The following is a 24,111-nucleotide window of genomic DNA, read 5'->3' on the forward strand; positions in this document are numbered from 1 at the left end:
TGAACATCTTGCATCCCTGTGCCCTGCAGAGGCCACTCTTCACCATCACCAGCAACCTCTGTCTGGCCAAATCCAGTGGCCAAGCCTATCTTCCTCTTGGGATTGCTCAGTGGTTGTCCACGGCCTCCTTTCTCAAGCTCTCCCCTCTAGGCTGCTGTGCCACAAGGCTCTCCTGGTTATTTTCCTTCCACTTCACGAGCTAGACCTTGGTCTGCTTGGCCAGGTCCTCCTGTGACTGCCAAGGGCTCGACCGGGCACATCGCTAGCTGTACTCGACGCCTGCCCCAGCATGGGTGCCCCCAGCCCTGCGTCCTAGTTCCGTCTGCATGCTCCCTGCCGTCTCTGGCTTGGGTGTCAAACAAGCCACTTAGACCACAGAGGTCCGAGGATGCCCTGAGTGCCCGCCTCCCACTACCTGCCCTTCGCCTTGCCTCACCATCGTCAGCTGCTCAGGCCTCTCGGGGAGGCAGCTCCTCCTTTCCTCATGGGCCTCTAAAACACATCTCAGGTGGCATCTGCTCCAGCCACCACCCCACACAGCAGCCTGCGGGAGCTTTTGAAAATACAAATCAGATCGTGTTTCTCCCCTGCCGAAAGCCTCCCCGGTCTTCCGATTGCACTCTGGTTAGATTCCAGATTCCTCTGCAGGCCGGCAAGGCCCTCTGGGTCAGGCTCCCGTCCCGCGATGGTCCCTGCTTCTTTGCGCTGGGCCTCGCTTCCGGGCTCCCTGCCCTCGGCTCTCCGTTGGCCAGTTCCTTGGCCTAGGTCTCTCCACTGAGCTCGCGGCGTGACCACCAAGGGGACCTGCCCTGAGCGCCCGGCATGCTCGCCCCGCCCGACCTGCACAGCACGGGCAAGCGCTGCACTCTCCCGCGCTGGGCTGGCCATTTGCTTTCACGCTTCTGTAATTCTCACTTCCGTAGCTTCAGTGTCCCACACTTGACGCACAGTGATCAACAAATGGGTGTTGAGTAAATGAAGGGATCAAGTCTGCTTTACGAGAAAAAATAAATGCTCTGAAGAAAAACCAAGCAGTTGGAGGATGCCCTCCCCACTCTCAGCTCCAGAAAAGGCAGTTGTACTGGTTCCCCGCCAGCGGCACCCCTTCCGGGAGGCGGGCTGGGCAGAGCGAGGCCGAGTCCTGGTCCCACCAGATGAACGCACGCGCCCAGCCCCGCGACATTCGTGTGGTTCCTTTCTGCCCAGGAAACAGCCTGGCTCCGCCCCCCAGCTCCGGCATCTCCTGCGAGCTCTTAGGACTTTGCCACTCGTGTTCCCACACCTGTAGCTCCCTCCACCCCTGTTCCTTCAAGCATGGCTTTTTCCCCCTCTAGCCTAGGGAACGTTCTGGAGGCTTCGGAAGACCTGCTTGTTCCTCCTAAGACCCCCTGCCAGCAGGGTCCACAGGGCGCCTACATGCACCAGCCCCCTGACTGCTTCTTGGGGTTGTGAGAACAAAGAATGGACTGATGTGCAGGAAATAGAGCAAATGTGTGAGCCCCTTAAAAATGGGGAGCTTGCTTTGAATATGCAACTAGTGTGGAAATGTAAGATGGAAGTTTCTTAAGAATATGTAGTGGCCTGGGGCATTAAATACAACAGGGAAAAGGCGAGTTTTACTTTAAATTCCTGTAAATAGCATTTCCTTGCATTTAAGGTGCCCCCATAGGTTTTCTGGATCTGGGCATTCACTGGCAGATCCAGCAGCTTATCTGGTACCCACTGCTCGCCAACGGCAATAAGCCCGAGAAGGCAGGCAGGGGCTGCCGACTGCCCCAGCTGCCCCGGGCCTGCTCCCAGGGAGAGCGGCTGCCCATGGCTTCTCACGCCTCTGATCCAACCATTTTGGCGTCTGCACCCCTTTTCAGTGCTCTGGGCCCCACCCAGGAGAGGCCCAGGTCCCTGGCCTGGGAGGATCATTCTCTGGGTGGGGAGAGAAAACGTCAAAACCACAGAAGCTGGTGGTCTCGAACACAAGCCCCCCTCTCTAATAAAGAGGCCAGAGGCCCGGCTTGGGTTTTCAGACCTTCGCACCCACCGCCTCTAACCTCGACAGCAGCCTCCCGTAGCTCAGGCCACCCCCATTCGCAGACAGGCAACCTGAGGCTGCAAAGGGGAGGTCGTGCCCAAGATAACTCACACGGCGGAGCTGGGGTGCAGGCCCGGGGAACCTGACCCGAGGCCTCTTTGCCCTGGCCCTGCAAAGCAGGTGGCAGCACGAAGGGTCAAGCACAGCCGGCTGTGCGGAGGAGAGGGCCGCTGGGGGTGAGGGCGGGCGCACACCCAGCCCTAACTGGGTGCGGCTCCCAAGGCCTCCTGTAGGCCTGGAGAGCCGAGCCGCCTCTGCAGAGCAGCCGAGCGGATCCCTGCTGGTTGAACCAAGCATGACAGACCCCCAGGCTCGCTCAAGCTGGGCCCCCGCAGGCTTCCGACTTCAGCTCCCACCCTCCCTCTCCAAAAGGCTCTGCCTCTGAAGCCCCAGCCCCCAAAAGAACCAGAGAGGTGAGCACACGGGGGTGGGCGGGCGTGGAAACGGCCAGAGGGCAGCTGGGTTCCCACATGCAGTCTGTGCTGCTTCCTGCCCAGTTCCCGGATGTGGCTAGAGCAGTCTCAGAGCTGACCGCAGGGGCTCCCCCAGACACTCCCCAATTGGGGGGGAAGGCTGTTTTGTTTCTTAAGCCTCTGGTTTTCTCCCCAGGCATGGACCACGTTGATAAGGGAAGCCAAGGCCTGCCCTCAGCCGGGTCCTCCAGAAGCCTCGTGTGCACCCAGGGTGCAGGCCGGGGCCCCTGGCCCGGCTGCCTGGTCTCCCTCCCAGCTGGGCCCTGGAAAACAGGCAAGACGACCCTCCCCTCCCAGGGCCGCCCACCATCGGGCTGAACCTTGAGCCAATCTGTGGCCAGCTCCAGACCCCATCCCGGAGGCCCTGAGCAGCCAAGCTGGCCGCTAACTGGCCGGGGCCAGCCCAGAGGGCTCGGCTCTCGTGAGCTGCAACGGTCAGCAGGCTGCTCGGGTCGCCCCTGCCCTCCCAAGGGCCGCTGTGGTGGGGGTGATGGCGTAGGCTGCCCGCCCTGGTGCAGCCGGCCCAGGCCAGGCCCCTCAGGCTGGCACGACCCACGGCTCCTCACACACTCGTGGACTGCTGACCGGACAGGAGGTCTCCAGACCTCAGGCACCAGGCCCCCAGCAGCATCCCCGAAAGTGCACTCTCACTGCATCCTGGACAGATGTGGCTGCCTCCGTCACCTACGTGCCATCAGCTCTGAGAGGCGGGGACAGGAACAGGGGGCCCGGCTTTTGAGGCCACGTGGTGGCTCACCCAAGTGTCCGAAAAGAAAGACCTGGAATGCACCTCAGGGGGGAGACAAAAAAAGAGTGGATTGTGAATTCATCCTACAGTCTTCCGTGGCAGCCACATCCCTTGCTCTCCCAAACGGCCTCCACCCTGCACAGGACGACCACCAGGGGGCGCCATCACCCCCCTGAATTTTCTTGCCCACTTGGGAATCGTCATTCCCCGGAGGTGCCGCCCCTCAGGCCTCTGCTGGCCAGAAAGGAGGCCAGCCTGCAGGTCGCCTGCCACCGTTTGCAGGCCAGTGGGGTAGAGAAAGGCAGGTGCCTGACCCAGGACACGGCAGAGGGGCTGCGTGCCGACAGGGCTGAGGATAGGGCATGGCGGAGGGGCCGGACAAGGCAGGAGAGCCGTCCCTGCTCTCTGGGAAGGTCCAAGACCACCTGGCAGTGACCGTCATCAGACCGCCCCAAAGGCTGCCCGTGAACAAAGCCGTCCTCAGCAGCCTCCCTCCCCTGCAGACCCACGTCCTAAGCACAGCTGCCACCCCCAACTGGCAGAGTTTCCCCAAACTACCTGCGGCAGTTTGAGATTGTTTTATGAATCTCAAAAAAAAAAAAAAAAAGATGATGTTTATAAATTAATCCATTCCTCTGGCTATGATACCCTCTGATTTTATTAAATTCAGCTGAGGTGCCTTTGATTCGATTACCTGTTAAGATTAGAGCAGGGGTTCTTAACCAGGGGTCTGTGAGCTTGAATTGAAAAATTTAAAAAAACATTATCTTTTTGGGGCTGTGTTGGTACAGGTGTGATATATTTATTAAATAATACACAGTACAGTGTGGACTTAGTAAGGGGTCCGTGGTTTTCACTTGACTGACAAAGGCGTTTGTGGAACAAAAAAGATTTAGATCAGAGATTTTTTTTTAAAAAGGAGGTACCAGAGATTGAACCTAGAACCTTGTACCTGGGAAGCAGGCACTCAACCACTGAGCTATACCCACTCCCAGATTAGAGCTTTTTGATTTGACCATGTCAATAAAGCATGACTCGGACCCTTGCTGGGTCTGATATAAACACTCACTCAAGAAGACACCCAGAGGAGAGGACTGTGTCATCTTGACCCTGCCACGTGACAGAAAGGAGAAGGCTCACAAGCTAGAGCCCCGGGGAGAGAGGGACCATTTGCCTGAGGGCTTCCAGCTGACCTTGGGAGAGAGCGAGACTGGTCTAGGAAGCCCTGAGAGACAGGCCTGAGCTGAGATGGGGAAGAAGCTGGGCCCACGGAGCCTCAGGAGGAAGAGGAGGTCCAGAGGGGAGGCTGGAGCCGGGCAGAGATTGCCCGCCATCTTGCTTCAAGACGTGGCAGCTGACTTTGGTGAGAAAGTACCTCTTATGGTGCCCTGAGTTGGACTTTGCACAGCCTTGGGACTGTAAGCTTTTACCCCAATAAATGCCCTTTATAAAAGCCAACGGATTTCTGGCACTTTGCGTTGGGACCCCTTTGGCTGACCAACACACCCCCTGCTGTCTCTCTTCATCATAGGAAGGGCCAGAGAATTCCCCCTCTTTCCTCCAGCCCACACCCCAGTGGGCCCAGGGTTAGCGTTGGACGATGGTGCTGCTTTAGCGTTTATTGAGTGCCTGCTGTGTGCCAGGTGCGGGGGATGGGGATGAGGGAGGTAGGGGTGCGTAGAGCAGCGGAGTTGCAAAGGCAGGAGCGGGCCGGGGCCCCATGGCCCAGCATGCACCGGGCTACTCGGCCGCGGGTCCCCGGCAGAAGTTGCGGTCATAGAAGTGGCGATTGTCCCTGGTCAGGGCCGTGCCCAGCTGGGCCCAGAAGCTGCGCTGGCCGCTGGGCTGGCGGGGCCAGAAAAGGACGCTCTGGCGGCAGAGGCGCTGGCGCAGCCTCACATAGCGGGAGCGGTGGGCGTCCGGGCACAGGATGACGAGCACCACCACGTCCTTGCGGTCCTCCAGCAGGCGCTGCTGGGCCAGCAGGAAGCCGGCCCGCACGAGGCCGCTGACCCGGTCGGTGTGCGCCAGCACGAAGAGCGCCTTGCGGCTGCTGTAGACGGAGGCCCACAGGTTCTCGAAGAGCGTCTTGCCAGGCAGCCAGTCCCGCTCCTCCAGACACAGGCGCAGCGCCCGCGGCCCGCGGCGCTCCTCCAGCCGCACCCGCAGCTCGTTGTACACCCAGTCGGCCACCGCGCTCTGCGCCTTGTCGAAGACCACGAAGGCGTCGTAGGGCAGGGCGTCCGCGCCCCGCCGCCCGCGCCGGGGCAGCCAGGCCTGGCACAGGTGGAAGCAGTACCAGAGGTCCCAGCCGCAGAGGTGGTGCAGCAGGGGCAGCGCCAGGCCCAGGGCCACGGCCAGCAGCGAGAGCCCGAAACAGCCCCAGGAGAGGGTCTCGTCCAGGCAGAGGCGCAGGTCCTGCGCAAAGATGCTGCGGCCCTGCAGCTCGCCCGGGCTGCCGCACTGCACGCGGCTGGGGAGCCCGGGCACGGCGGCCTGCACCTCCAGCAGGAAGTCCACGAAGACGGCCCCGCAGGCGCAGTGCAGAGGGTTGGCGCTCACGTCGAGGACCCTCAGGGCGCCCGCCAGGGGCCCGAACCAGGAGGGCTCCACGGTCTTCAGGGCGTTGGCGCTCAGGTTCAGCTCGCGCAGCTCCAGGGCCAGGGCGAAGAAGCCGGGCACGACGAGGCCGAGGCCGTTGGCGCTGAGGTCCAGGCGCTGCAGCCGCGTGCCGGCGGGCAGGCTGCCGTTGGCCAGGGCCTTGAACTGGTTGCCCGCCAGGTCCAGCGCCTCCAGGCTGGGCAGCAGGGCCAGGCTGCTCCAGTTAAAGAAGGCCAGCTGGTTGCCGCGGAGACGCAGCCGCCGCAGGCCCCTGGGGAGGTGGGCGAGGGCGCGGGGCAGGAGGGTGTGCAGGCCGTTCTGGGACAGGTCCAGCTGGACCAGGCGCCTGAGGCCACGGAAGAAGCCGAGGTACAGGTCTCCGTCGGCCCACATGCGGCTCAGGGCGTTGCCGCTGAAGTCCAGCGCCCGCAGCGAGGCGCTGCCCAGCTGCTGGGACACCCGGCTGCCGATGCCGTTGTGCGCCAGGCTGAGGACGCGCAGGGCGGGCAGCTGGGCCACGAAGCTGAGGTTGTGGCCCACGCCACGCATGCCGAAGGCCTGGCTGTTGTAGCTGAGGTCCAGGGCCTCCAGGCACGGCAGCTCCGTGAACGAGCGCCCGTGGTACAGGTCCAGCTTGTTATGGGACAGGTCCAGCACCCGCAGGCTGGTCAGCGGCCCGAACTGCGAGCCGTTGACCGCCTGCGCGATGCTGTTGTGGCTCAGGCTCAGGCACCGCAGGCGCGAGAGCCGGGCAAACATCTCCGGCCGTACCGTCACCAGGTTGTTGCGCGAAAGGTCCAAGGTGAAGCTGAGGTTCTCGCACCGTCGCATGAAGTCCTGGGAGCCGAGGGGGCCCAGCGAGGCTGCGGCGAGCTCCCTGGTCCCCAGCTGGGGCCTCTCCCCGCCAGCCACGGTGGACGCCGGCCCCATGGCTCCGCCGATGCGGTTGTCGGACAGGTCCACGAACCGCAGGCCGGGGAAGGCGCCAAGGACGCTCAGCTGCGCCTGGTTGATGAAGTTCATCTGCAGGTGCAGGCGCTGCAGCGCGGGCAGGCGAAGCAGCGGCTGGAGCGTGGCCACGCTGAGCGAGCGGAAGAAGATGCCATGCATGTCCAGCTCCCGCAGCGAGGTCAGGCTCCCGAAGGAGGGCGCCAGCGCCAGGTGGGCGAAGGACACCTTCTTGTGGTAGTTGAAGGACAGGTTGAGCCTGCGCAGCCGGGCCAGACCCTGGAAGGCCCGGGTCTTGGTGATGCAGTCGTAGAGAAAGTTCTCGCTCAGGTCCAGCACGGTGAGGTTGTCCAGACCGCGGAACCACCTGGCGTTGAGGGTGGAGAGCGAGCTGTCCTTCAACACCAGGCCCTCGAGGTGGCGCAGGCGGCTGAAGGCGTCGGGGTGCAGGCCGAGGGAGCTCTGCGGGCACTCCACGCAGGGGCTGAGGGCGTGGTCGCAGCGGCGGCAGTTCCCGCCCACGTCCAGCACGCGCAGCGCCGTCAGGTTGGCCAGGTCCCCCGGCGCCAGGCGGACGATGCGGTTGTAGGACAGGAGCAGGGACTCGAGGCTGGGGGGCAGGCCGCGGGGCACAGCGGTGAGGTTGTCGTATTTGAGCGACAGGCGCTGGAGGCGGCCCAGGCCGAGCAGGGCGCCCGGGGCCACCTCCACCGCCCGCCCGCAGGGGTTCTTGTAGTAGCAGTTGCCGTCCATGAAGAGGAAGCGCAGGGCAGGGAGGCCGGCCAGGGCGGGGGCGTCGAGCACCAGGATGTTGGTGCGGCTCAGAGACAGGGACACGAGGGACCCGGGCAGGGGGGGCACGGCCGTGATGCCGTTGTAGCTCAGGTTCAGCTCCTCCAGGGTGGGCACGGCCGTGAAGGTGCCCGGCTCGATGGTCATGTGGCAGGGGAAGTGGAAGGGGCTGAGGCCGGCCGGCGGGCAGTTCCACTTGAGGTCGAGGCGCCGCAGGGCGGGCAGGAGGGCGAAGTCGTCGGCGTGGAGGTGGCGGATGCGGTTGGAGCGCAGGGAGAAGCTGGTGACGTTGGCCCGCGGCGCCGCGGCGGGGAAGCGGGGCACGGCCTTCAGGAAGAGCCAGTTGCAGTTCACCTGCCCGCGGGGCTGGAACTCACAGGGCAGGAAGGCGGGCAGGCTGCCCAGGCCCACGGCCATGGCCACCGCCGACGCCTGCACCAGGAGAGGCAGGGGGTGCGGGCCGCGGCGGCGGGGGCCCTGGGGCGGGGAGAGAGGGCTGTGTGAGTGTCCAGCCCCGCTCCTGCGGTCGCCATCGGGGGCCGGCATACCCCTCCCCTCGAATTCCTCCCTGTCTGCCAGGCCCCCAGCCCACCCGCAAGGCTCGTGGGGAACTTGGAGTGGCTCAGAACCTGGACTTGGGGGTCAGCCTTTGACTCAGAACCGGGACCGAGACCTGGAACCCAGCCTCACGAGGGGCGGCTTGCACCCACGGTCCGAGCCCAGCTGGACGGGTTGGCCGGGGGGCTGCCATCGGACCCCCACCTTCCCCCTGACCTGGCCCCTTCCTCTCGGCGGTCATTTCACCTTCCTCCTGGGCAAGGCGGCATCTGGCTCCCACCCCTCCCTGCCACCCCACCTCCCCCCTCTCGAGGTCCAGGTGGGGGATGGTCTCCTGCTGTGTTCAGGCTGGCACCGCAGCAGGGGTCCCGGCCAGGGCGGGCAGTGCCCAGCTCCTTCAGTCTCTGCCCACCTCAGCCTTCCCAGCCCACCAACAGGCAACCTGCCAGGGGTCAGAACGGTGGAAGGGAGGGGAGGGCGGCCACAGAGGCGGGCAGGGCGGGCCCTGGGCAGTAGGCCCCGGCTGCCCCCTGGCCGGCTGGGGCCTCAGCCTCTGCATCCATACCACGCACTTGGGTCTTGCTGCTCAAAGGACTTCTGCTCTGAGGCCTTTGGGGCTCAATGGTGTCCCCGGGGCCGGTGGGTGACGGCCTCTTCCTCTGCTGCCTGCAGCCCCCACGCCCGCCTCCCTCCTCACCCCTTCCCGGGGGGCTTGGGGCACTCTTACCATGGCGGGGAGCTGGCCTGGCGGGCAGATGGTGCAGCAGCTGCGGGGAAGGGTGCTTCACGCCCCAAGTCCCTTCCCACGGATGGTGGCTCAGACAACAAAAGGAACTAAGGCTTTCACAACCACCTGGTAGCCCCTCCAAGGCCCCCAACCCAGGGCCCTGGCCCCCCACGTGGGGTAGGACGTGCTCCAGGAAGAGGAGAGTACCCAGGAGCCTTGGTGGAGGACGGGCTCCCCGCGCCTCCACCTTGCCTTGGGGGTCTGGGGCGGGATGAGTCACAGGCCATTTGCATAGTCAAATGGCAGACCTCCCCTTCACCCCTTCCTCTTTCCACTACCCCTCCCAGACAGCCTGCCCTTGCCCACAGCGTTCGCGAAAGCCTGGGGTGCTCTGAGCCGCCCCCAGCCTGCACCTGCCTCCGCCGCAGCTGGGCCCGCGGCACCCGCTCTGGGAACAAGCCCTCCTCTTCTGGGTTCCACGTCTCCCTTGTGCCTCACCAGGGCACAGACCTCATCACCAGGCAGAGGGCGCCGTGCGCCAGGCCCTGGCTCGTTCAGCTGGCTGCCCCACCCGCATTCTCCCGGTCCACTCCACCCAAGCACCCATGCACCTTCCAACCCAGGAGACGGCAGCACAGGTCCTGAGCCTCGGAGCACATGGGCGCCCAAGCAGGTCGGGGTTCCACCTTCACGCTCAGAGCAGAGTATCTGCCCGTAGCTCCATCTCCTGCCCTCCACCCAGTGCTGGGAAATGAATCACGACCCCCACAAAAGGCAAGTTCAGGTCCCACCCCCGGTCCTGGGAGGGGAGCCCACTGCTAACAAAAGAACTTTGAAGATGTTATTAGTTAAGATGTGCGCAGACTTCCTCCAAAACGCCGAAGTCCTGATAAGCAAAGGAAATGGGACGGGGAGAGAAACCAAGGGGAGCAAGATGCTGGAGAGCGCTGGAACCTGGAAAAGCAAAGAGAAGATGCTGTCATGTACACTGCCACGTGACGGAAAGGCTAAGACCCAGCAGGCAGCCCCAGAACGCCCCATTTTTGGATTTTTCCTAGCCTCAAAACCAGGTGCCAAAGCATAAAAAAAGAAAAAGAAAACCATGTGCCAACAAACCGCCCTTGTTCGAGCTAAGCCACTGTGCGGTAGTTGTCTTAGCAGTCGGGAAACTGAAACAACCAACCTGGCATGGGCAGCCGTCACCTCCTGCCTAAGCCAGTGCAGTCACCTCTCCACTGGTTGCCCTGTTCCTTCCCTCACCCCCCCCATCTGCTCACGAATTCAGGCTCCAGAGGGACCCATTCCAGCGCAAGTCAGATCCCTCCTCTGCTGGGACCCCTCCACGGCTTTCTCCGGAGTCAAAGCCAAGGTCCATGTAATAGCCAACAAGACCCTATGGGGGCGGCAGACTTGGCCCAGTGGTTAGGGCGTCCGTCTACCACATGGGAGGTCCATGGTTCAAACCCCAGGCCTCCTTGACCCGTGTGGAGCTGACCGATGCGCAGTGCTGATGCACACAAGGAGTATCATGCCATGCAGGGGTGTCCCCTGCATAGGGGAGCCCCACGCACAAGGAGTGCGCCCCGTAAGGAGAGCTGCCCAGCACGAAAGAAAGTGGAGCCTGCCCAGGAATGGCGCCACACACACGGAGAGCTGACACAGCAAGATGACGCAACAAAAAAACAGATTCCCATGCCGCTCACAATAGAAGCGGACAAATAAGACACAGAGAACAGACAACCGGGGTGGGGGGGAGGGAGGGGAGAGAAATAAATAAATAAATCTTCAAAAAAAACAAAAAAGACTCTATGGGATCTGCCCCACTGCCCCCGACCTTTTCCAGCTCCATGGCCCCTTGCTTGAACATACCTATAGCTCCTGCCACAGGGCCTTGGCATGTGCTGTTCCCTCTGCCTGGAAGCTCTTCTCCCAGATACTCACATGGCCCCTTCCTTCACCTCCTGTCAATCTCACTCACATGTCCCCTGCTCAGTGAGGCCTTTCCTGACCCTCCTAGAAACCCTACGTCCCTGGACCCAGTACTCCTGAGCACCCTTCACCTGCTCTAGCCTTCTCCTTCCTCTTAACACTTTCCATCTGCTATAAGTGATTTTTTTAAAAAGATTTATTTTATTTATTTATTTCTCTCCCCTCCCCCCACCCCAGTTGTCTGTTCTCTGTGTCTATTTGCTGTGTGTTCTTCTTTGTCCGCTTCTGTTGTCAGCGGCATCAGGAATCTGTATTTCTCTTTGTTGTGTCATCTTGTTGTATCAGCTCTCCATATGTGCAGCACCATTCCTGGACAGGTTGAACTTTCTTTCGTGCTGGGCGGCTCTCCTTACTGGGTGTGCTCCTTGCACGTGGGGCTTCCCTACATGGGGGACACCCCTGAGTGGCACGGCACTCTTTGCACGCATCAGCGCTGCGCATGGGCATGGGCCAGCTGCACACGGGTCAAGGAGGCCCAGGGTTTGAACCGCGGACCTCCCATGCGGTAGACGGACGCCCTAACCACTGGGCCAAGTCCACTTCCCTATAAGTGATTTTTTTTTCTTTTTTTTTGGTACATCATCTTGTCCTCCCATGAAAATGTCAGCTTCTAGAGGGCACAGATCTTTCATGTCTCCTCAGGGCCCAGCACAATACCTGGTGAATAGCAGGTGTTCAATATTTGTTTACTCAACAGACCCTAGCCCTCAGCTCTGGGCAGGCACAGGGTGTTTGTGAGTGGTGGCTGAATGAATGAATGAATGAATGAATGAATGAACCAACAGGACCTCTACTGGGAGGAGGCAAGGTTGGACATCCACCACCTCTGCTCCCTCCACGCCAACCTCTGGGTGGGTGTACTAGTCAGTCAAAGGGGTGCTAATGCAAAGTACCAGGAATCTGTTGGTTTTGTAAAGGCTTTTATCTGGGGTGGAAGCTTACAGATACCAGGCCATAAAGCATAATTTACTTCCCTCACCAAAGTCTACTGCCACGTGTTGGAGCAAGATGGCTGCTGCCACCGGCTGCGAGGGTCCAGCCTTCCTCTTCCTCCTCAGGCTCCGTGGTCCCAGCTCCTTCCGATCTCGGCTGTAGGCTGGCACAGGGCTCGTCTCTTTCCGGGCTCAGCTGCTCTGCTCTCTCCACAAGGCCAGCTGTAAACTCGTGGGCGAACAGCTCGGCTCTCTCCCCGCAACGCTAGCATCAAAATTAAACTCCCTGTGTCCTCCTTCTCCATGTGTCTACTTCCCTGTCTTTGACTGAGCATTCATTTATATAGCCCACATGGGGGAGGGCGGGGACTCCAACCGAGTCGCCTAATGACGCGATCAAATAAAGCCCTAATCTCGACTTAATAAAGTAAAAGCAAAACCCCTGCATCTAATGTTATACAAGCGAACACACCCACAGGAACAGACCAGTTGGCAAATACAATCCAGTATCTATTTTTGAAATTCATAAGCAATTCCAAACTGCCTCAGTGGGTGTCCCGGCAGAGGCCATGCAGTGCCAGGCGCGCAGCTGGCTCACAGGCTGGGTGGCTCAGTGGCGTGGGGTGGTGGCTCTTCCTGCCCTGCTGGCAACCAGTGTTTGAGATGGGCCAGGACAGGCCTCTCTCCCCAGGCCCTGGCTGGTGACCCAGCACTCGTCCCTCCAATCCTGGGGGCTTTAGCAGGGGCCGCAGAGATGGGACACTGCCCTGCACCCCTCCTGCCGCTGAACCGCCGTCACCAAGCCCCCCTCCAGCCCTGCCCACCCTGGGAGGAGAGGGGTCTTCCGCCTGCTTCCAGAGGCTTACAGAAGTGCTGGCTCCTCCTACCCCAGGCCCTTCCCCAGCTCCCCGGCAGTCACCTTGCCTCCCTTGGGGGCAGGAAAGCAGAAGCCAAGAAGCCCCCCAAGACTGAGAAGCCCAGTCCAGTGGGGCAGGCTGAGCGACACTCCCCGAGGATATCCACGACCCCGTCCCCGGATGGGACCTGTGAATATGCCACCAGGTAACAGGGATTCTGCAAGCGTGATTAAGGATTTCGAGTTGAGAGTTTCCTGGATTACCCGGGTGACATTAAATGTAATTGTAGGGAAGCGGACTTGGCCCAGTGGTTAGGGCGTCCGCCTACCACATGTGAGGCCCGCGGTTCAAACCCCGGGCCTCCTTGACCCATGTGGAGCTGGCCCATGTGCAGTGCTGATGCGCGCAAGGAGTGCCCTGCCACACAGGGGTGTCCCCCGCGTAGGGGAGCCCCACGCACAAGGAGTGTGCCCCGTAAGGAGAGCCGCCCAGCGCGAAGGAGGGAGCAGCCTGCCCAGGAATGGCGCCGCCCACACGGAGAGCTGACACAAGATGATGCAACAAAAACAACAGATGATTCCTGGTGCCACTGATAAGGATAGAAGTGGTCACAGAAGAACACACAGCAAACGGACACAGAGAGCAGACAACAGGGGGAGGGGAGAGAAATAAATAAAAAATAAATCTTTGAAAAAAAAATGTAATTGCATAAGCCCTTCCGAGAGGGAGGGCGAGGGAGCGCTGAGTTCGGAGGACGGAGCGTGACCATGGAGCGTCGGGGAGGGGCAACGCTGCACTGCTGGGAAGCAGGGCAGGGGGCAGACCAGCGGCCCCCGGGAGCTGGCAATGGCAGGGCTTCTCCCCCGAGGTTCCTCAAGGAACCAGCCCGGGTGCCCTGACTTAGCTCAGGGAGACCCGTGTCGGCTTCTGGCCTCCAGCACCGTGGAGAATACGTCTGTGTCGTGTGAAGTCACCAGATTCGTGGTCATTTGTTCTGGCAGCCCGAGGACACCCACCCAGATGGCAGGCTGGCCCCGCACTCGGGGACAAACTCTCCCATACGCCCACGGCTGGGGCAGGGGCCCACCCACCAGGCCGACAGTCCCCTTCTGAGCTGGGGAGGGGCCTCCCAACGCCCAGCCACGGTCCCTCAGGGAGAGGCTCAGGTGTTGATTTAAAAATAGTTTATTCTTTAGAAAATACAGCATTCAACCATCCCGCCCTGCAGTGGAACCCCCGCCCTGGCGCCAACTCACCCCACCTTTACGGCCAGAGGCTTCCAGGCTGCCCTAGGACCCCAGGCTCAGTTCCTCTGGGGGCCCGGGGCTCACATCAGAGCCCACACCCAGCCCCCTTGAGCCAGCCTGGCCTGGGCCCCTGGTGCCGGGCACACGGCTGCAAGGCTGGGACAGCAGTGGAGAAGAGTCACAGAAGGCCAGCCCTCCCCCAAGGGCCCGGGCCGGGAAGGGGGGAGGCGGCAGGGAGCGGCGGGGCGGGCAGCCCCGGGGCCACGCGCCAGCCAGGCTCAGCGGCGGCCACCTAGCTGTCCTCTCCGTTCTCCCCGGGGCCGCGGATGAGGCGCTTGTGGCCCCGCTTGCCGCCCGGGCCCTTGGGCTTGGCGAAGGCCTGCTTGAAGGCGTGCTGCTTAGGGTGCACCTCGTCGTACAGGAACTGGGCTGTCAGCTCTGCCCCGTCATCAATCTCGATCTGCGCGGGGCGTGGCGGTGGTCAGCCCCCGTGCCCAGGACACCCCAGCCCGGGCGTCTCCTCCCTGACCCCTACCTGAAATGCCACCGCAAGCAACAGCGGGCCCAGCACCCTGCGCCTCACCTGGGGTGCCCCCTACCTGTCCGTCTGGACCCAGGGGAAGGAGAGGGCACGGTCAGGCCTGGGGCTAGCCCATGTAAGCCACCAGCGGGGCAGCCACGGGCGAGGCACATCACCCTCTGGCCTCGGTTTCCCATTCCAGCCAACAGAACAACAACGATCCCTGCTCTGCCATTTGTCTTTGGGTTCCGATTCCCGTGGAGGGGGAAGGGAGTGACAGGGCCTGGGGAACGGGGGCCCACCTTCTTGGAGATCTCCAGCTGGAAGTCCTGCTCCACGGAGTCGAGGAGGTGGCTCTTGCAGCTGGAGTAGAGCATGCGCTCCTTGATGCTGCACTTGTAGCCCGGCATGGAGTAGATGAACACTGGGAGAGGGGGCAGGGCGGGTGAGGCCGGGCGGGCCTGGACACCTGCTGGCCCCAGCCCCCTGCCCCTGCTCCGACGGGGTCCCCCGGCTGGAGATCGGTATCCTCCTGCTCAACCGTGGGCTTGGGGGGGCCCTGCCACGGCCGCTCACCCACGGACTCGAGGGGGTCGCCCTCGTGCGTGTGCTTGTAGAGGAAGAAGTGGTAGCGGGCGGAGTCCCGGGGCACCCGCGAGGGTAACTGGACCACCTCCGTGGGCTCCGTGTGCACCAGCTCGATTGTCTCCCGCTCCAGGTCCAGCTTCTGCCAAGACGGGCAGGCGCCAGGTCGGGGAGAGCCCAGGCCCAGCCCACTGCACAGGAACCCCCGAGGTGCGCCTGGCTGGCGGGCAGGGGCGGGGGGGGGGGGCCCGTGGGCAATCTACCTCTCCCAGGTCGCCCCTCCCTGGCGGCGCGGTCCCTCAGCCCCTCTGCAGGCTCTGCTAGAGAGGGAGGTCCCACCGAGGGGGCTGGGCGGGACGGTTCCATCAGGCAGGCCCCTCCTTGGGGGGTGCCGGCTGGGGGACACACCTGGAGGGGAAAGAACCATCCCGCTTGAGGGGGGCGGCCCGATTAGGAGGCTCCTGTTGGAAAGGGGGCGGTCAAGGGCAGGTATGGGGCAGGTCGGGCTCAGGGCTGAGGGGTCGCCACGGGCGTCCGCCGTGTGGGTGGGGCCGGGGGGAGACGGCACCCGCATGTGCCGGGCAGGGGGCGGCGCCCACCAGCTGGATGTAGTTAACAGTCTTCTGCTTGAGCTGCTGCAGCGCCCGCTGCGCCCCGGCTGCAGGGGGAAGGCGAGGCCCTGCAGGGTCTGGTGCTTGCTCTCCACGCTGATCTCGGTCTTCACCTGGGGGTGGGGGGCAGTGAGCGAGGCCCCCGCCTGCCCTAAGTGGGGTGCAGCCCCCCGGGGGAGCACGGGCTCGGCCAGCGGGGGCCCACCGTGGCCCCAAGGGACCTCTGCCCACCCTTCCGGCACACCCACCTCTTCGATACGGATCTGCTGAAGCTCCCTCTCGGCTGAGGTCAGCGGGGCGGGCGCAGCACAGGGACGAGAGGTGCTTCTGGTACCCAGCAAGAGAGAGGTCGTCCTGGCCCATGGACACAGAGGCCTAAGCGGGGGCCTTCGGGCTGGGCCAGGGGAGGCCCGCGCAGTACCCTCCTCGCAGTGCCCGGACCCCCCGGCCCCGGCCCACGCGCGGGCCCGGCCCTGCCTTGCTCCGTGATCCTGCACAGCGCCCGCCCTTGGGGGGGCCCTGGACGTCACTGGCCTGCGGCCTTGGGGTCCTGGCTGGGGGGCTACCTTCACAGTCCCGAAGAGCTCATCCTTGATGTGGCCGCCCCCAAACTCCTTCTTCACCGTGGCCCGCGTGGCCGCGTACAGCATCTTCAGCCGCACCTGGGAGGCAGGGACCAAGGCGTCACACAGCTCCCACTCCACGCGGGGCCAACACGCAGCTCCCACTCTGCGCGGGGGCTCCAGACAGCGACCACTCCGCGCGGGGCCGACACACAGCGTCCACTGTCCACTCCGTGTGGGGCTGCCTCTGTCAGGAGGCTGGGAGCCCCCTGGTGGGGTCCAAACCTCACTGTGCCCATGCGCCCAGCAGAGGGCGCCCACACGGAGGCGAGGATGCAGAGCGCGGGGGCTCCCGCCAGCAGGGGAGCCCCTGCCCGGCCCCACCTTCCTCCTCCCAGGGCCCGGCTGCTGCCGCGGGGAGAGCTGCGGGGACCCAGGCTCCAGCACAGGGCCCTGTCCGCTCCCTGAGACTGTCCGGGGTAGGACCTGGCCACCTCTTCTTCGGACTCCCCTGGGCAGGCCTGAGTCCCCGCTTAGACTCCTCAAGTCAGGGTCCCCTCAGACCCAGCCCCCCGCCGGCATGAGCTTCGGTCTGGGCCGGGGTCCCACGGACTCACAGGGGAGTTGTCAGGCGACCAGGCAAGGAAGAGCCACTCAAAGCCCTGGCTGTTCTTGGAGTCGAGGCGGTAGAGCAGGTAGCAGGGCTGCTGGGCGTCCAGCAGCGGCAGCACCGTCCTGTCATAGTCGCCGGTCCCAGCAGCCCACGGGCTCCCGCGAGGGCGCCCAGCACGAGCTGCTCTGGGGGCGGAGGCTGGGTGAGCCACGGCGTGGGTGGCCCTCCCTCCTCCAGCTCCCGCTGTACCTCCACCCTCTGGCTGTGGCCTCCCAAGCAGCTCAGACCTGCTGGCCACCCCACCCCCACCTTCCCCTGAGACACGAGGCTGGGCGCCTGGAGCACCCGGAGGCTGCCCTCCTCTCGTCCCAGCAGACTCACGCATGTGCACACGGAAACGGGCCACGAGGCTCAGCCCAGGGGCCACCCAACGCCCATGAGCCACGTGACAACTCCCGGCTGCAGCCCCCGCTCACCGGCACCCAGGCGCTCACGCAGCACCCCCAACCCGGCTGCTCAGCACACCTCCCCAGTGGGCCGCCTCCCGTCCCCTCCTCCCCCAGCGCACGGGTCCAGCAGAAACCCGGCCCACCCCTCTCAAAACGAACGTGGTGCCACAGCCTCCGGCCCTGGGGCCCCGCAGGAACACTGGGAAGGAAAGGGCTTAGGGCTCCCGCCAGGCGCCGTAACAATCGGGTGTTCCAGTGCCACCCCCGTCGGCTGCCGCCTGCAGCCCCCCTCCTCAAATTGTGACAAACCCAAAGCAGCCAACCTCCAGCACCTGGGGCCCACCAGCTGGCACCGGGCACCAGCAGGGAGGAGCACGGGCGCCTCCCGGTGGGCCTCGGCTTCCTCACCGGCGCCCCCCGGAACCCGTAGCGGGGCAGGGTTGAAAAGCAGCAGCCACGGTGCGGGCCGGCCCCAAATGCCCCGGCGTCGTTTAATTTGGTGCCAAGATGTTTAAACCAGGCACTTTTCCATAAAAAGTGGAACTTCCAGCTTCTTTAGAAAAACGGGGACTCTGGCTGCCTGGGGCCCACCCTCCTGTGGGCATGGTCAGTTGGAGACGGGCAGTGCCCGTCGTCAGTGGGCCTGGCCCCTCCTGCCCACCCACCCCAGGGGCCGCCAACCACGTCAGGCAGAATGGAGACAAGAGCCCACCCGGCGAGTCCTCCTGCTTCAAGTGGCAGGCACGTCTCGTCCGGGAGGTGACGGCATGCGTAGGCCGGGTGAAGGTGGGGGGCCGTGGCCCGCCGCCCCAGGAGGTCTTTGCTCACCACCCCACCGCGGGGATTCCTGCCCGGCCCCCTGGGGACACCTGAACCTGGCCCGAGCCCAGCAGAGCTTTGGCTCTAAAGCCTGGGCTCGATTCCAGGTCTGGGCGGCCCCTGCTGCGATCCAAGTCAACGTGGGAAAAGTCGGCGGGCCACTGAGCACCTGCTGGGAGCCCCCCCGAAGGGCTGGCTGCAGACCCGGAAGGACCCATGGGGGCCCAGCCCACCCGCAGGCCCAGGGTCCATGTCCCTCGGCTTCCAGGGGCAGCCCCCTCAATACGGAGGGAAGTGGGGGCGTCTTCTCCCCCTGCCACCCCCAGCCCTGGGCCCACCTTTGGCCTCCTCAAACCCTCCCCACTTCAAGCCTGGGCTCAAGCCCACCCGCGCCCCAACCCTATGGCCCCAGCACCAACCCCCAGGCAGCCCCGAGGTTCTAGGGTCCAGGCAAGGCCCAGCCAAGCCTGGAATACCCCTGCCCTGCTCCCCGAGAGGGCTGGCCACGAGTGTCTTCTCTCCATGGGCAGGGCATGCCCCAAGGATAGGGACCCTGGCATCTTCTTTGGTCCTCCCCCCACACACACCTGGCCCCCCAGTGGCAGCTGAGCCATAACAGATGGAGGGGGGTGGCATCCAGAAGGGGAAACTGAGGTCCCCGAGGGGCTGGCGGCTGGCACCACCACCCCACCCCCTGTCCGGCTCCAGCCTCCGGCTATGCCCTGGCCCCTAGGGGAAGGCTCACCGTCCTCGATGACGACTTTGATGAGCCGGATGGAGCCAGCCCGGGCCTTGGCAAAAAATCCCTTCAGCTCCTCAGTGGCTAAAAGAACAAGAAACATGGTGGGGGAGAGGCAGGCAGAGCGGGCAGGGTGGGCCAAAGCACGTGCGGGGCCTGCTCTGTCCCGCGGGGTCTGGTGGCCGAGCTGGGAGCTTGGGTTAAATACGGCCCCCCATGTGACTGGGAACCCGAGACGGCTGCTGAACACAAGCTCCCAAATTTAGCCAGCAGAGTGGCATGCAAGTGGCCCTCTGGCTGCAACGGCCCTGATGACGGGGTGGGCAGAGGTGAACGGCCCAGCCGAGGGCAGGGCGGGCAGAGGCGGGAGAGCCAACCTGAGGACAAGGACAGGGCGGGCAGAGGTGGACAGCCTCCCTGAGGACAAGGACGGGGCGGGCAGTGGTGGACAGCCCCCCTGAGGACAAGGATGGGGCAGGCAGAGGTGGACAGCTCCCCTGAGGACAAGGACGGGGCGGGCAGAGGTGGACTGCTCCCCCTGAGGACAAGGACGGGGCAGGCAGAGGTGAGAGAGCCCACCCGAGGACAAGGACGGGGCGGGCAGAGGTGGACAGCCCACCTGAGGACAAGGACAGGGCGGGCAGAGGTGGACTGCTCCCCTGAGGACAAGGACGGGGCGGGCAGAGGTGGACTGCTCCCCTGAGGACAAGGACGGGGCAGGCAGAGGTGGACAGCCCCCCTGAGGACAAGGACGGGGCGGGCAGTGGTGGACAGCCCACCTGAGGACAAGGACAGGGCGGGCAGAGGTGGACGGCCCAGCCGAGGGCGGGGGTGGGCAGAAGTGGGAGAGCCCAGCCGACGGCAGAGCAGGCAGAGACAGGACAGCCAACCGAGGATGGGGACAGGGTGGGCAGAGGTGGGAGAACCCAGCCAAGGGCAGGGCGGGCAGAGGTGGACTGCTCCCCGAGGATGGGGTGGGCAGAGGTGGACAGCCCCCCCGAGGACGGGCAGAGGTGGACTGCTCCCCCGAGGATGGGGCGGGAAGAGACGGACAGCCCCACCCAAGGACAGGGCGGGCTCTGGCCAGGCCAGGCCAGGCCGGCCACGGCGTGAATGGCCCCTCTGCCGTCCCACGCCCCCGGGCAGGCCCAGCATTGGGCCTGGCAGAAGATACTCTTGGCACGGCAGCACGGCCACAGCCATACACACCAAACACGTGGACAAATGTTCCCAACACGCACAGATACAAACACAGGTGCAAGTACCGAGGTGTCATTACCCAATCCAGCATGTACACATAAACACGTGGCTGTGACAGAGGGACACACCTGCCAACACAGACACGAACACACACCGAGCGGGGCAAGCAAAAACGGACACAAGGCAGGGCCCGCACAGACGCAGCCCCGGGACACGAACACATACACAGGCGAGTGCCGGGCTGGGCTAGGACATGTGTACGTAAGGGGACATACAAAACACGCAGGTAAACATGCACGTAGAGACACACGGGCAGGCACCCCCAGTCCCCGCCGCCTGGCCCGGCTGACCCCCTGCCGAGCCCCAGCACAGCCTGTGAGGGGGCAGCGAGCCCCCCCAAGCAGTAGGGAGGCTTCTGAGAGGAGCAGCTCCCAGAATGCCCCAGAGCCTGCCTGGGTCCTCGGGCTGTGGAGCGGGAGGTAACAGCAGTGACTAAAGCCCCAAGTGCAAGGGTGAAGATCACGGTCAGCGCTAGGGAACCCACGAGTGGTTCAGAGGGGAGACCCAAGCGGGGGAGGGGCCTGCCCGGTCTCCCGGTGAGCAGGGTCGGGCCAGCGTGACCTTGAGGCTGCCCAAGGGTCAGAATTCAGGCAGGGCCACAGCTGGAAGGCTGAGGTCAGAGAATATTTATAGGGCCCAGTCTGGACAGCTCAGGGGTGGGGGAGGGAGGCCCGTTAGGAAAACAACCTCTGGTCATGTCCTCAGGTGCCCCCCCATGCCGGGTGACCCTGCCCCTGGCCGTGCAGCACCCTCCAAGGCTGCTGGGTGGGCAGGGGCCCAAGTGAGGCCAGAAGGCCCTGGGGGCTCGAAGCAGCCTGGTGTGCGCCTGTGGCCGGGGTGGCCCCGCAGTGGTGGACCCCAAGCGGTCCCTGCGCAGGGCCTGGCCCCTGGGGCCCCATCCTGCCCTTAGTTGTGGGGCTCCTGTCTTCTCTGAGCTGTGAGATGGAGATATCACCCACAAACTCCAGAAGGCTCGGGTGAGGAGGAAATGAAGGAAGTGCTCGGTAACGAGAGCCGCCAGGAAGAGCGGTTATTAGTTTTCCTGTGACAGTGACGCCGGGCCGGGCTGTGCTGAGCTGCCCCTCTCGCCCACTCAGACCTCCCAGGAGGGGCCGAGCACAGCCCCCGCAGAGGCTGACACGCCCCGCCTAGTGCTATTACCGGGGTAAACGGACACCCCGGCAGGGGTGAGCAGAGAAAGACAGCCTTCCCCGGCTCCCCAGCCACCATCAATAATCCAGAGGCCTGGGACACCGGAGCCACCACCATCAAAGATTCATGCCCCCCGCCCCCACCCCGCTGGGCTCAGCTTACAGGTCCCTCCCCTGCCCTGCCCTGCCCTGGGGTCAGCAGACCAACACCTATCAGGGCTGGCACCTGTGCGTCCAGGGTGCTCTCACCTGCCACCTCCCCAGGGCAGAACTGGGAAGGAGTGGGCTGCCTGCAGGGAGGAGGCTGGGGACAGCCCAAGCCCTGGTGACACCCCCGGATGCCTGGCTCTCCATATAAGGAGTGAAGGAGTGAGAAAGGAGGGAGTTGGCAGGGCCTTGGCCACAGGACCCGAAGGCCTGGGGAGGGGGTGGGGGCTGAGGAGGGACAGGGGAGGGGGTAGGGACTGAGGAGGGACAGGAGATGGGGAAGGTGGAGGCGGAAGTGACCAGACAAAGGGGAAGGAGGGGGCTGTGGCGGCACCTCCTGCAGAGAGCCAGCACTGACCCAGGCTCCGCCTTCTCCAGTCCTGTGGGTGGGGCAGGGCAGGGAAGCCCTCTCTGGCTGTCCAGCCACCAACCCGCCACAACCACAAGCCAGGATCCAGTCAGAGGTGGACGGCAGTGCCACGGGCAGGGGATCTTGGTGTGGTGGGAGGAGTGGCCCATGGCCAAACCACCAGGCCAGCCGGGCAAGCAGCCTGGGCCTTCCACACAGGCTGGCAGCTGTCTGGGCCAGGGACAGATGGGGCCACTAAGGTCCAGGGAGAGTCAGAGCATTTGGATCCTGGATACTGCTTCTCTTCCAGCCTGCGGAGGAAACCAGGGTTTCCGGAGGGGTGGGGTGGGGTGGGGGGTGGGAGGATGCTCTGGGCCAGAGCGGCTTCCTGGGGGAAGTGGGGCTGGCCTGGATTCTCCAGCACCAGGAGCCTACCCCACAACTCTGTAACTGCTCCTCTTCCCCGGGCTGGGGCAGCCTGAGATCAAAGTGTAAATGGGAGAGAAGTCAGAGGTTAAGGTCAGATTGGAGACCCTCCCCATTCTGCCCTTTCCAGGGTTTCCCCAGCTCACTCTGCAGGAGCGTGCGAGGGTCCTGGGAGGGGGCAAAGGTCAGTGCCCTTCCTCTCATATGCACACGAGTCCATAGAAGCCATACACAGCCACATCCCATACACGCATCCATGGCAACACATACATACTGAGATGTACCCAGATCCTGCACACCCACAGACGTGTGCAGACCGAAACCCTGCTGTCTAAAGATGCTGTGCAACCCACACATCATCCGCTCAAATGTGCCTGACTGCCCCTGCGTGCGCACAAGCAGTCACCACCAGGACTGTACAAACAAGATATGTTCGCCAACGTGTGCACCCCCTTAGAAGTGCACATCCGGGTACACTCACATCCAGAAAGGAACATATATGCACACCTGGACCCAGCTGAGTACACACCACACCCAGGTGGGCACACAGTGACTCCCACCCAGCTGGGTACGCCCGTGCACACCCCCTCCCAGCCATGCGCAGCAAGTCTGCACCTCTCGCCCCATCCCAGCCACCCCCGCCCCGATGGCCCAGGCAATCCGCGGCCGCAAAAGAGAACAGGAAGCTCCCCGGCGCCGGGGCCGGGGAGGGGGCGCAGCCGCGAGCGGGGACCCCCGACTCCCTGCTGTCCGCCCTCACCGTGGATGCCCGTCTGGTGCGCCATGGCTCCGCGCCCCGCTGCGCCCGTGCCCTCGGGGCCCTCAGCTCGGCCCGGCCCGGCTCGGCTCGCTCGGCCGGGCAGGAGGAGGAGGCGGAGGAGGAGGCGGAGGAGGAGGCGGAGGAGGATGTGGCGGCGGCTGCCGAGCCTCGCGCAGCTTCCCGGGCGGTGCCGCAGGACCCGCCCCCAGCGGCGCCCCGCCCGCGCCGGGAGAGGAGGGGCAGGGCTCGGGGCTGCGCGTGCGCACGAGTGCGCGCCTCGGTCTGCGCGGCTTCCCTGGTGGGAGACGCTCGGCGGGTAGGCGCGCCTGCGCGCGCCTCTGCTGCTGCGGGAAGGAGCGTTTGTGGGTGGCCGTGCGTGCGGGTGTGTCTGCGCCCCGATCCGGGGGTCTGCGGAGGGGCCCCGGGTCCAGGTGGCTGTGCCAGTGGCAGCGGGGCCTCGCGGGCTTGTGTGCGGTCCGTTCTCCCCAGGACGTTCTCCCGGCCCGAGGCGCCGACCTCGTCGGGGAGCGCAGACCTCACTTCAACCGACCACGAGCAAGTGCACCGTGCGGGCGGCAGCGGGGGCCCTGCGCGGAGTGCGGGCCGCGAGGAGACGTGCGCAGAGACCTGGGGAGGAGAACGGGACCCCCAGGGTGCGGGGAAAAGTAGCCCGAGGAGAGGGAACCACGTGTGCAGAGGCGCAGCACGAGGAGGGCTAGGACTGGGTGAGTCTGAGGAACTCCCCACCTCCCGAGAACCCCCGGCTGGATGCCCAGCAGCCTCTCCGTCCCTGGCATCAGCCCCGGGCTGCTGCCACCCGCCAGTCAACATGCTGGGTCCTCTTGATTCGGGCCGAGAACATGACCCCAGGAGGTCCAATCAGAGCCGTCTTGGAGCTTTGCTTGGGAAGACAGGCTAGGCGGCTGCTGTTGTACAGAGGACAGCACTGAGGTTTGCAGGGGTGAGGTGACTTGACCCGGGGCGCATCCTCGTGAGTGTGCCCAAGAACACGGAAGGAGGCAGAGCAGTGGGGAGGAGATTTGGCCATTGAGATTATTGGAAAAACTTTTTTTTTCCCCCAGTTGGATCAAAGATGTA

At 64.1% G+C, this 24,111-nt stretch overlaps 2 protein-coding genes across 2 annotated transcripts; both read right to left on the reverse strand.

Annotated features, from left to right (window-relative positions):
* Positions 1 to 4,064: 4,064 nt before the first annotated feature.
* On the reverse strand, positions 4,065 to 8,115 carry TLR9 (toll like receptor 9). The gene has a single exon (XM_012524711.4). It carries the CDS (start codon positions 8,066 to 8,068, stop codon positions 5,051 to 5,053), a length of 3,018 nt encoding a protein of 1,005 aa, XP_012380165.3. The 5' UTR covers positions 8,069 to 8,115; the 3' UTR covers positions 4,065 to 5,050.
* Positions 8,116 to 13,883: 5,768 nt separating this feature from the next.
* Positions 13,884 to 23,170, reverse strand: TWF2 (twinfilin actin binding protein 2). The gene is given in 13 exon segments (XM_004457362.5): positions 13,884 to 14,421; positions 14,784 to 14,905; positions 15,058 to 15,208; positions 15,666 to 15,721; positions 15,724 to 15,790; positions 15,926 to 15,988; positions 15,990 to 16,031; positions 16,244 to 16,339; positions 16,858 to 16,986; positions 16,988 to 17,017; positions 17,019 to 17,038; positions 18,867 to 18,944; positions 23,014 to 23,170. Coding segments are annotated over 13 exon segments (1,047 nt in total). The 5' UTR covers positions 23,039 to 23,170; the 3' UTR covers positions 13,884 to 14,253.
* Between the last annotated feature and the right edge of the window lie 941 nt (positions 23,171 to 24,111).

Source organism: Dasypus novemcinctus, chromosome 26, assembly GCF_030445035.2.
Source record: "Dasypus novemcinctus isolate mDasNov1 chromosome 26, mDasNov1.1.hap2, whole genome shotgun sequence".
Taxonomy (NCBI): Eukaryota; Metazoa; Chordata; class Mammalia; order Cingulata; family Dasypodidae; genus Dasypus; species Dasypus novemcinctus.

Coding starts and splice junctions, on each gene's coding strand:
- TLR9 (XM_012524711.4), bottom strand. CDS start 8,068: ATGGCCGTGGGCCTGGGCAGCCTGCCCGCCTTCCTGCCCTGTGAGTTC.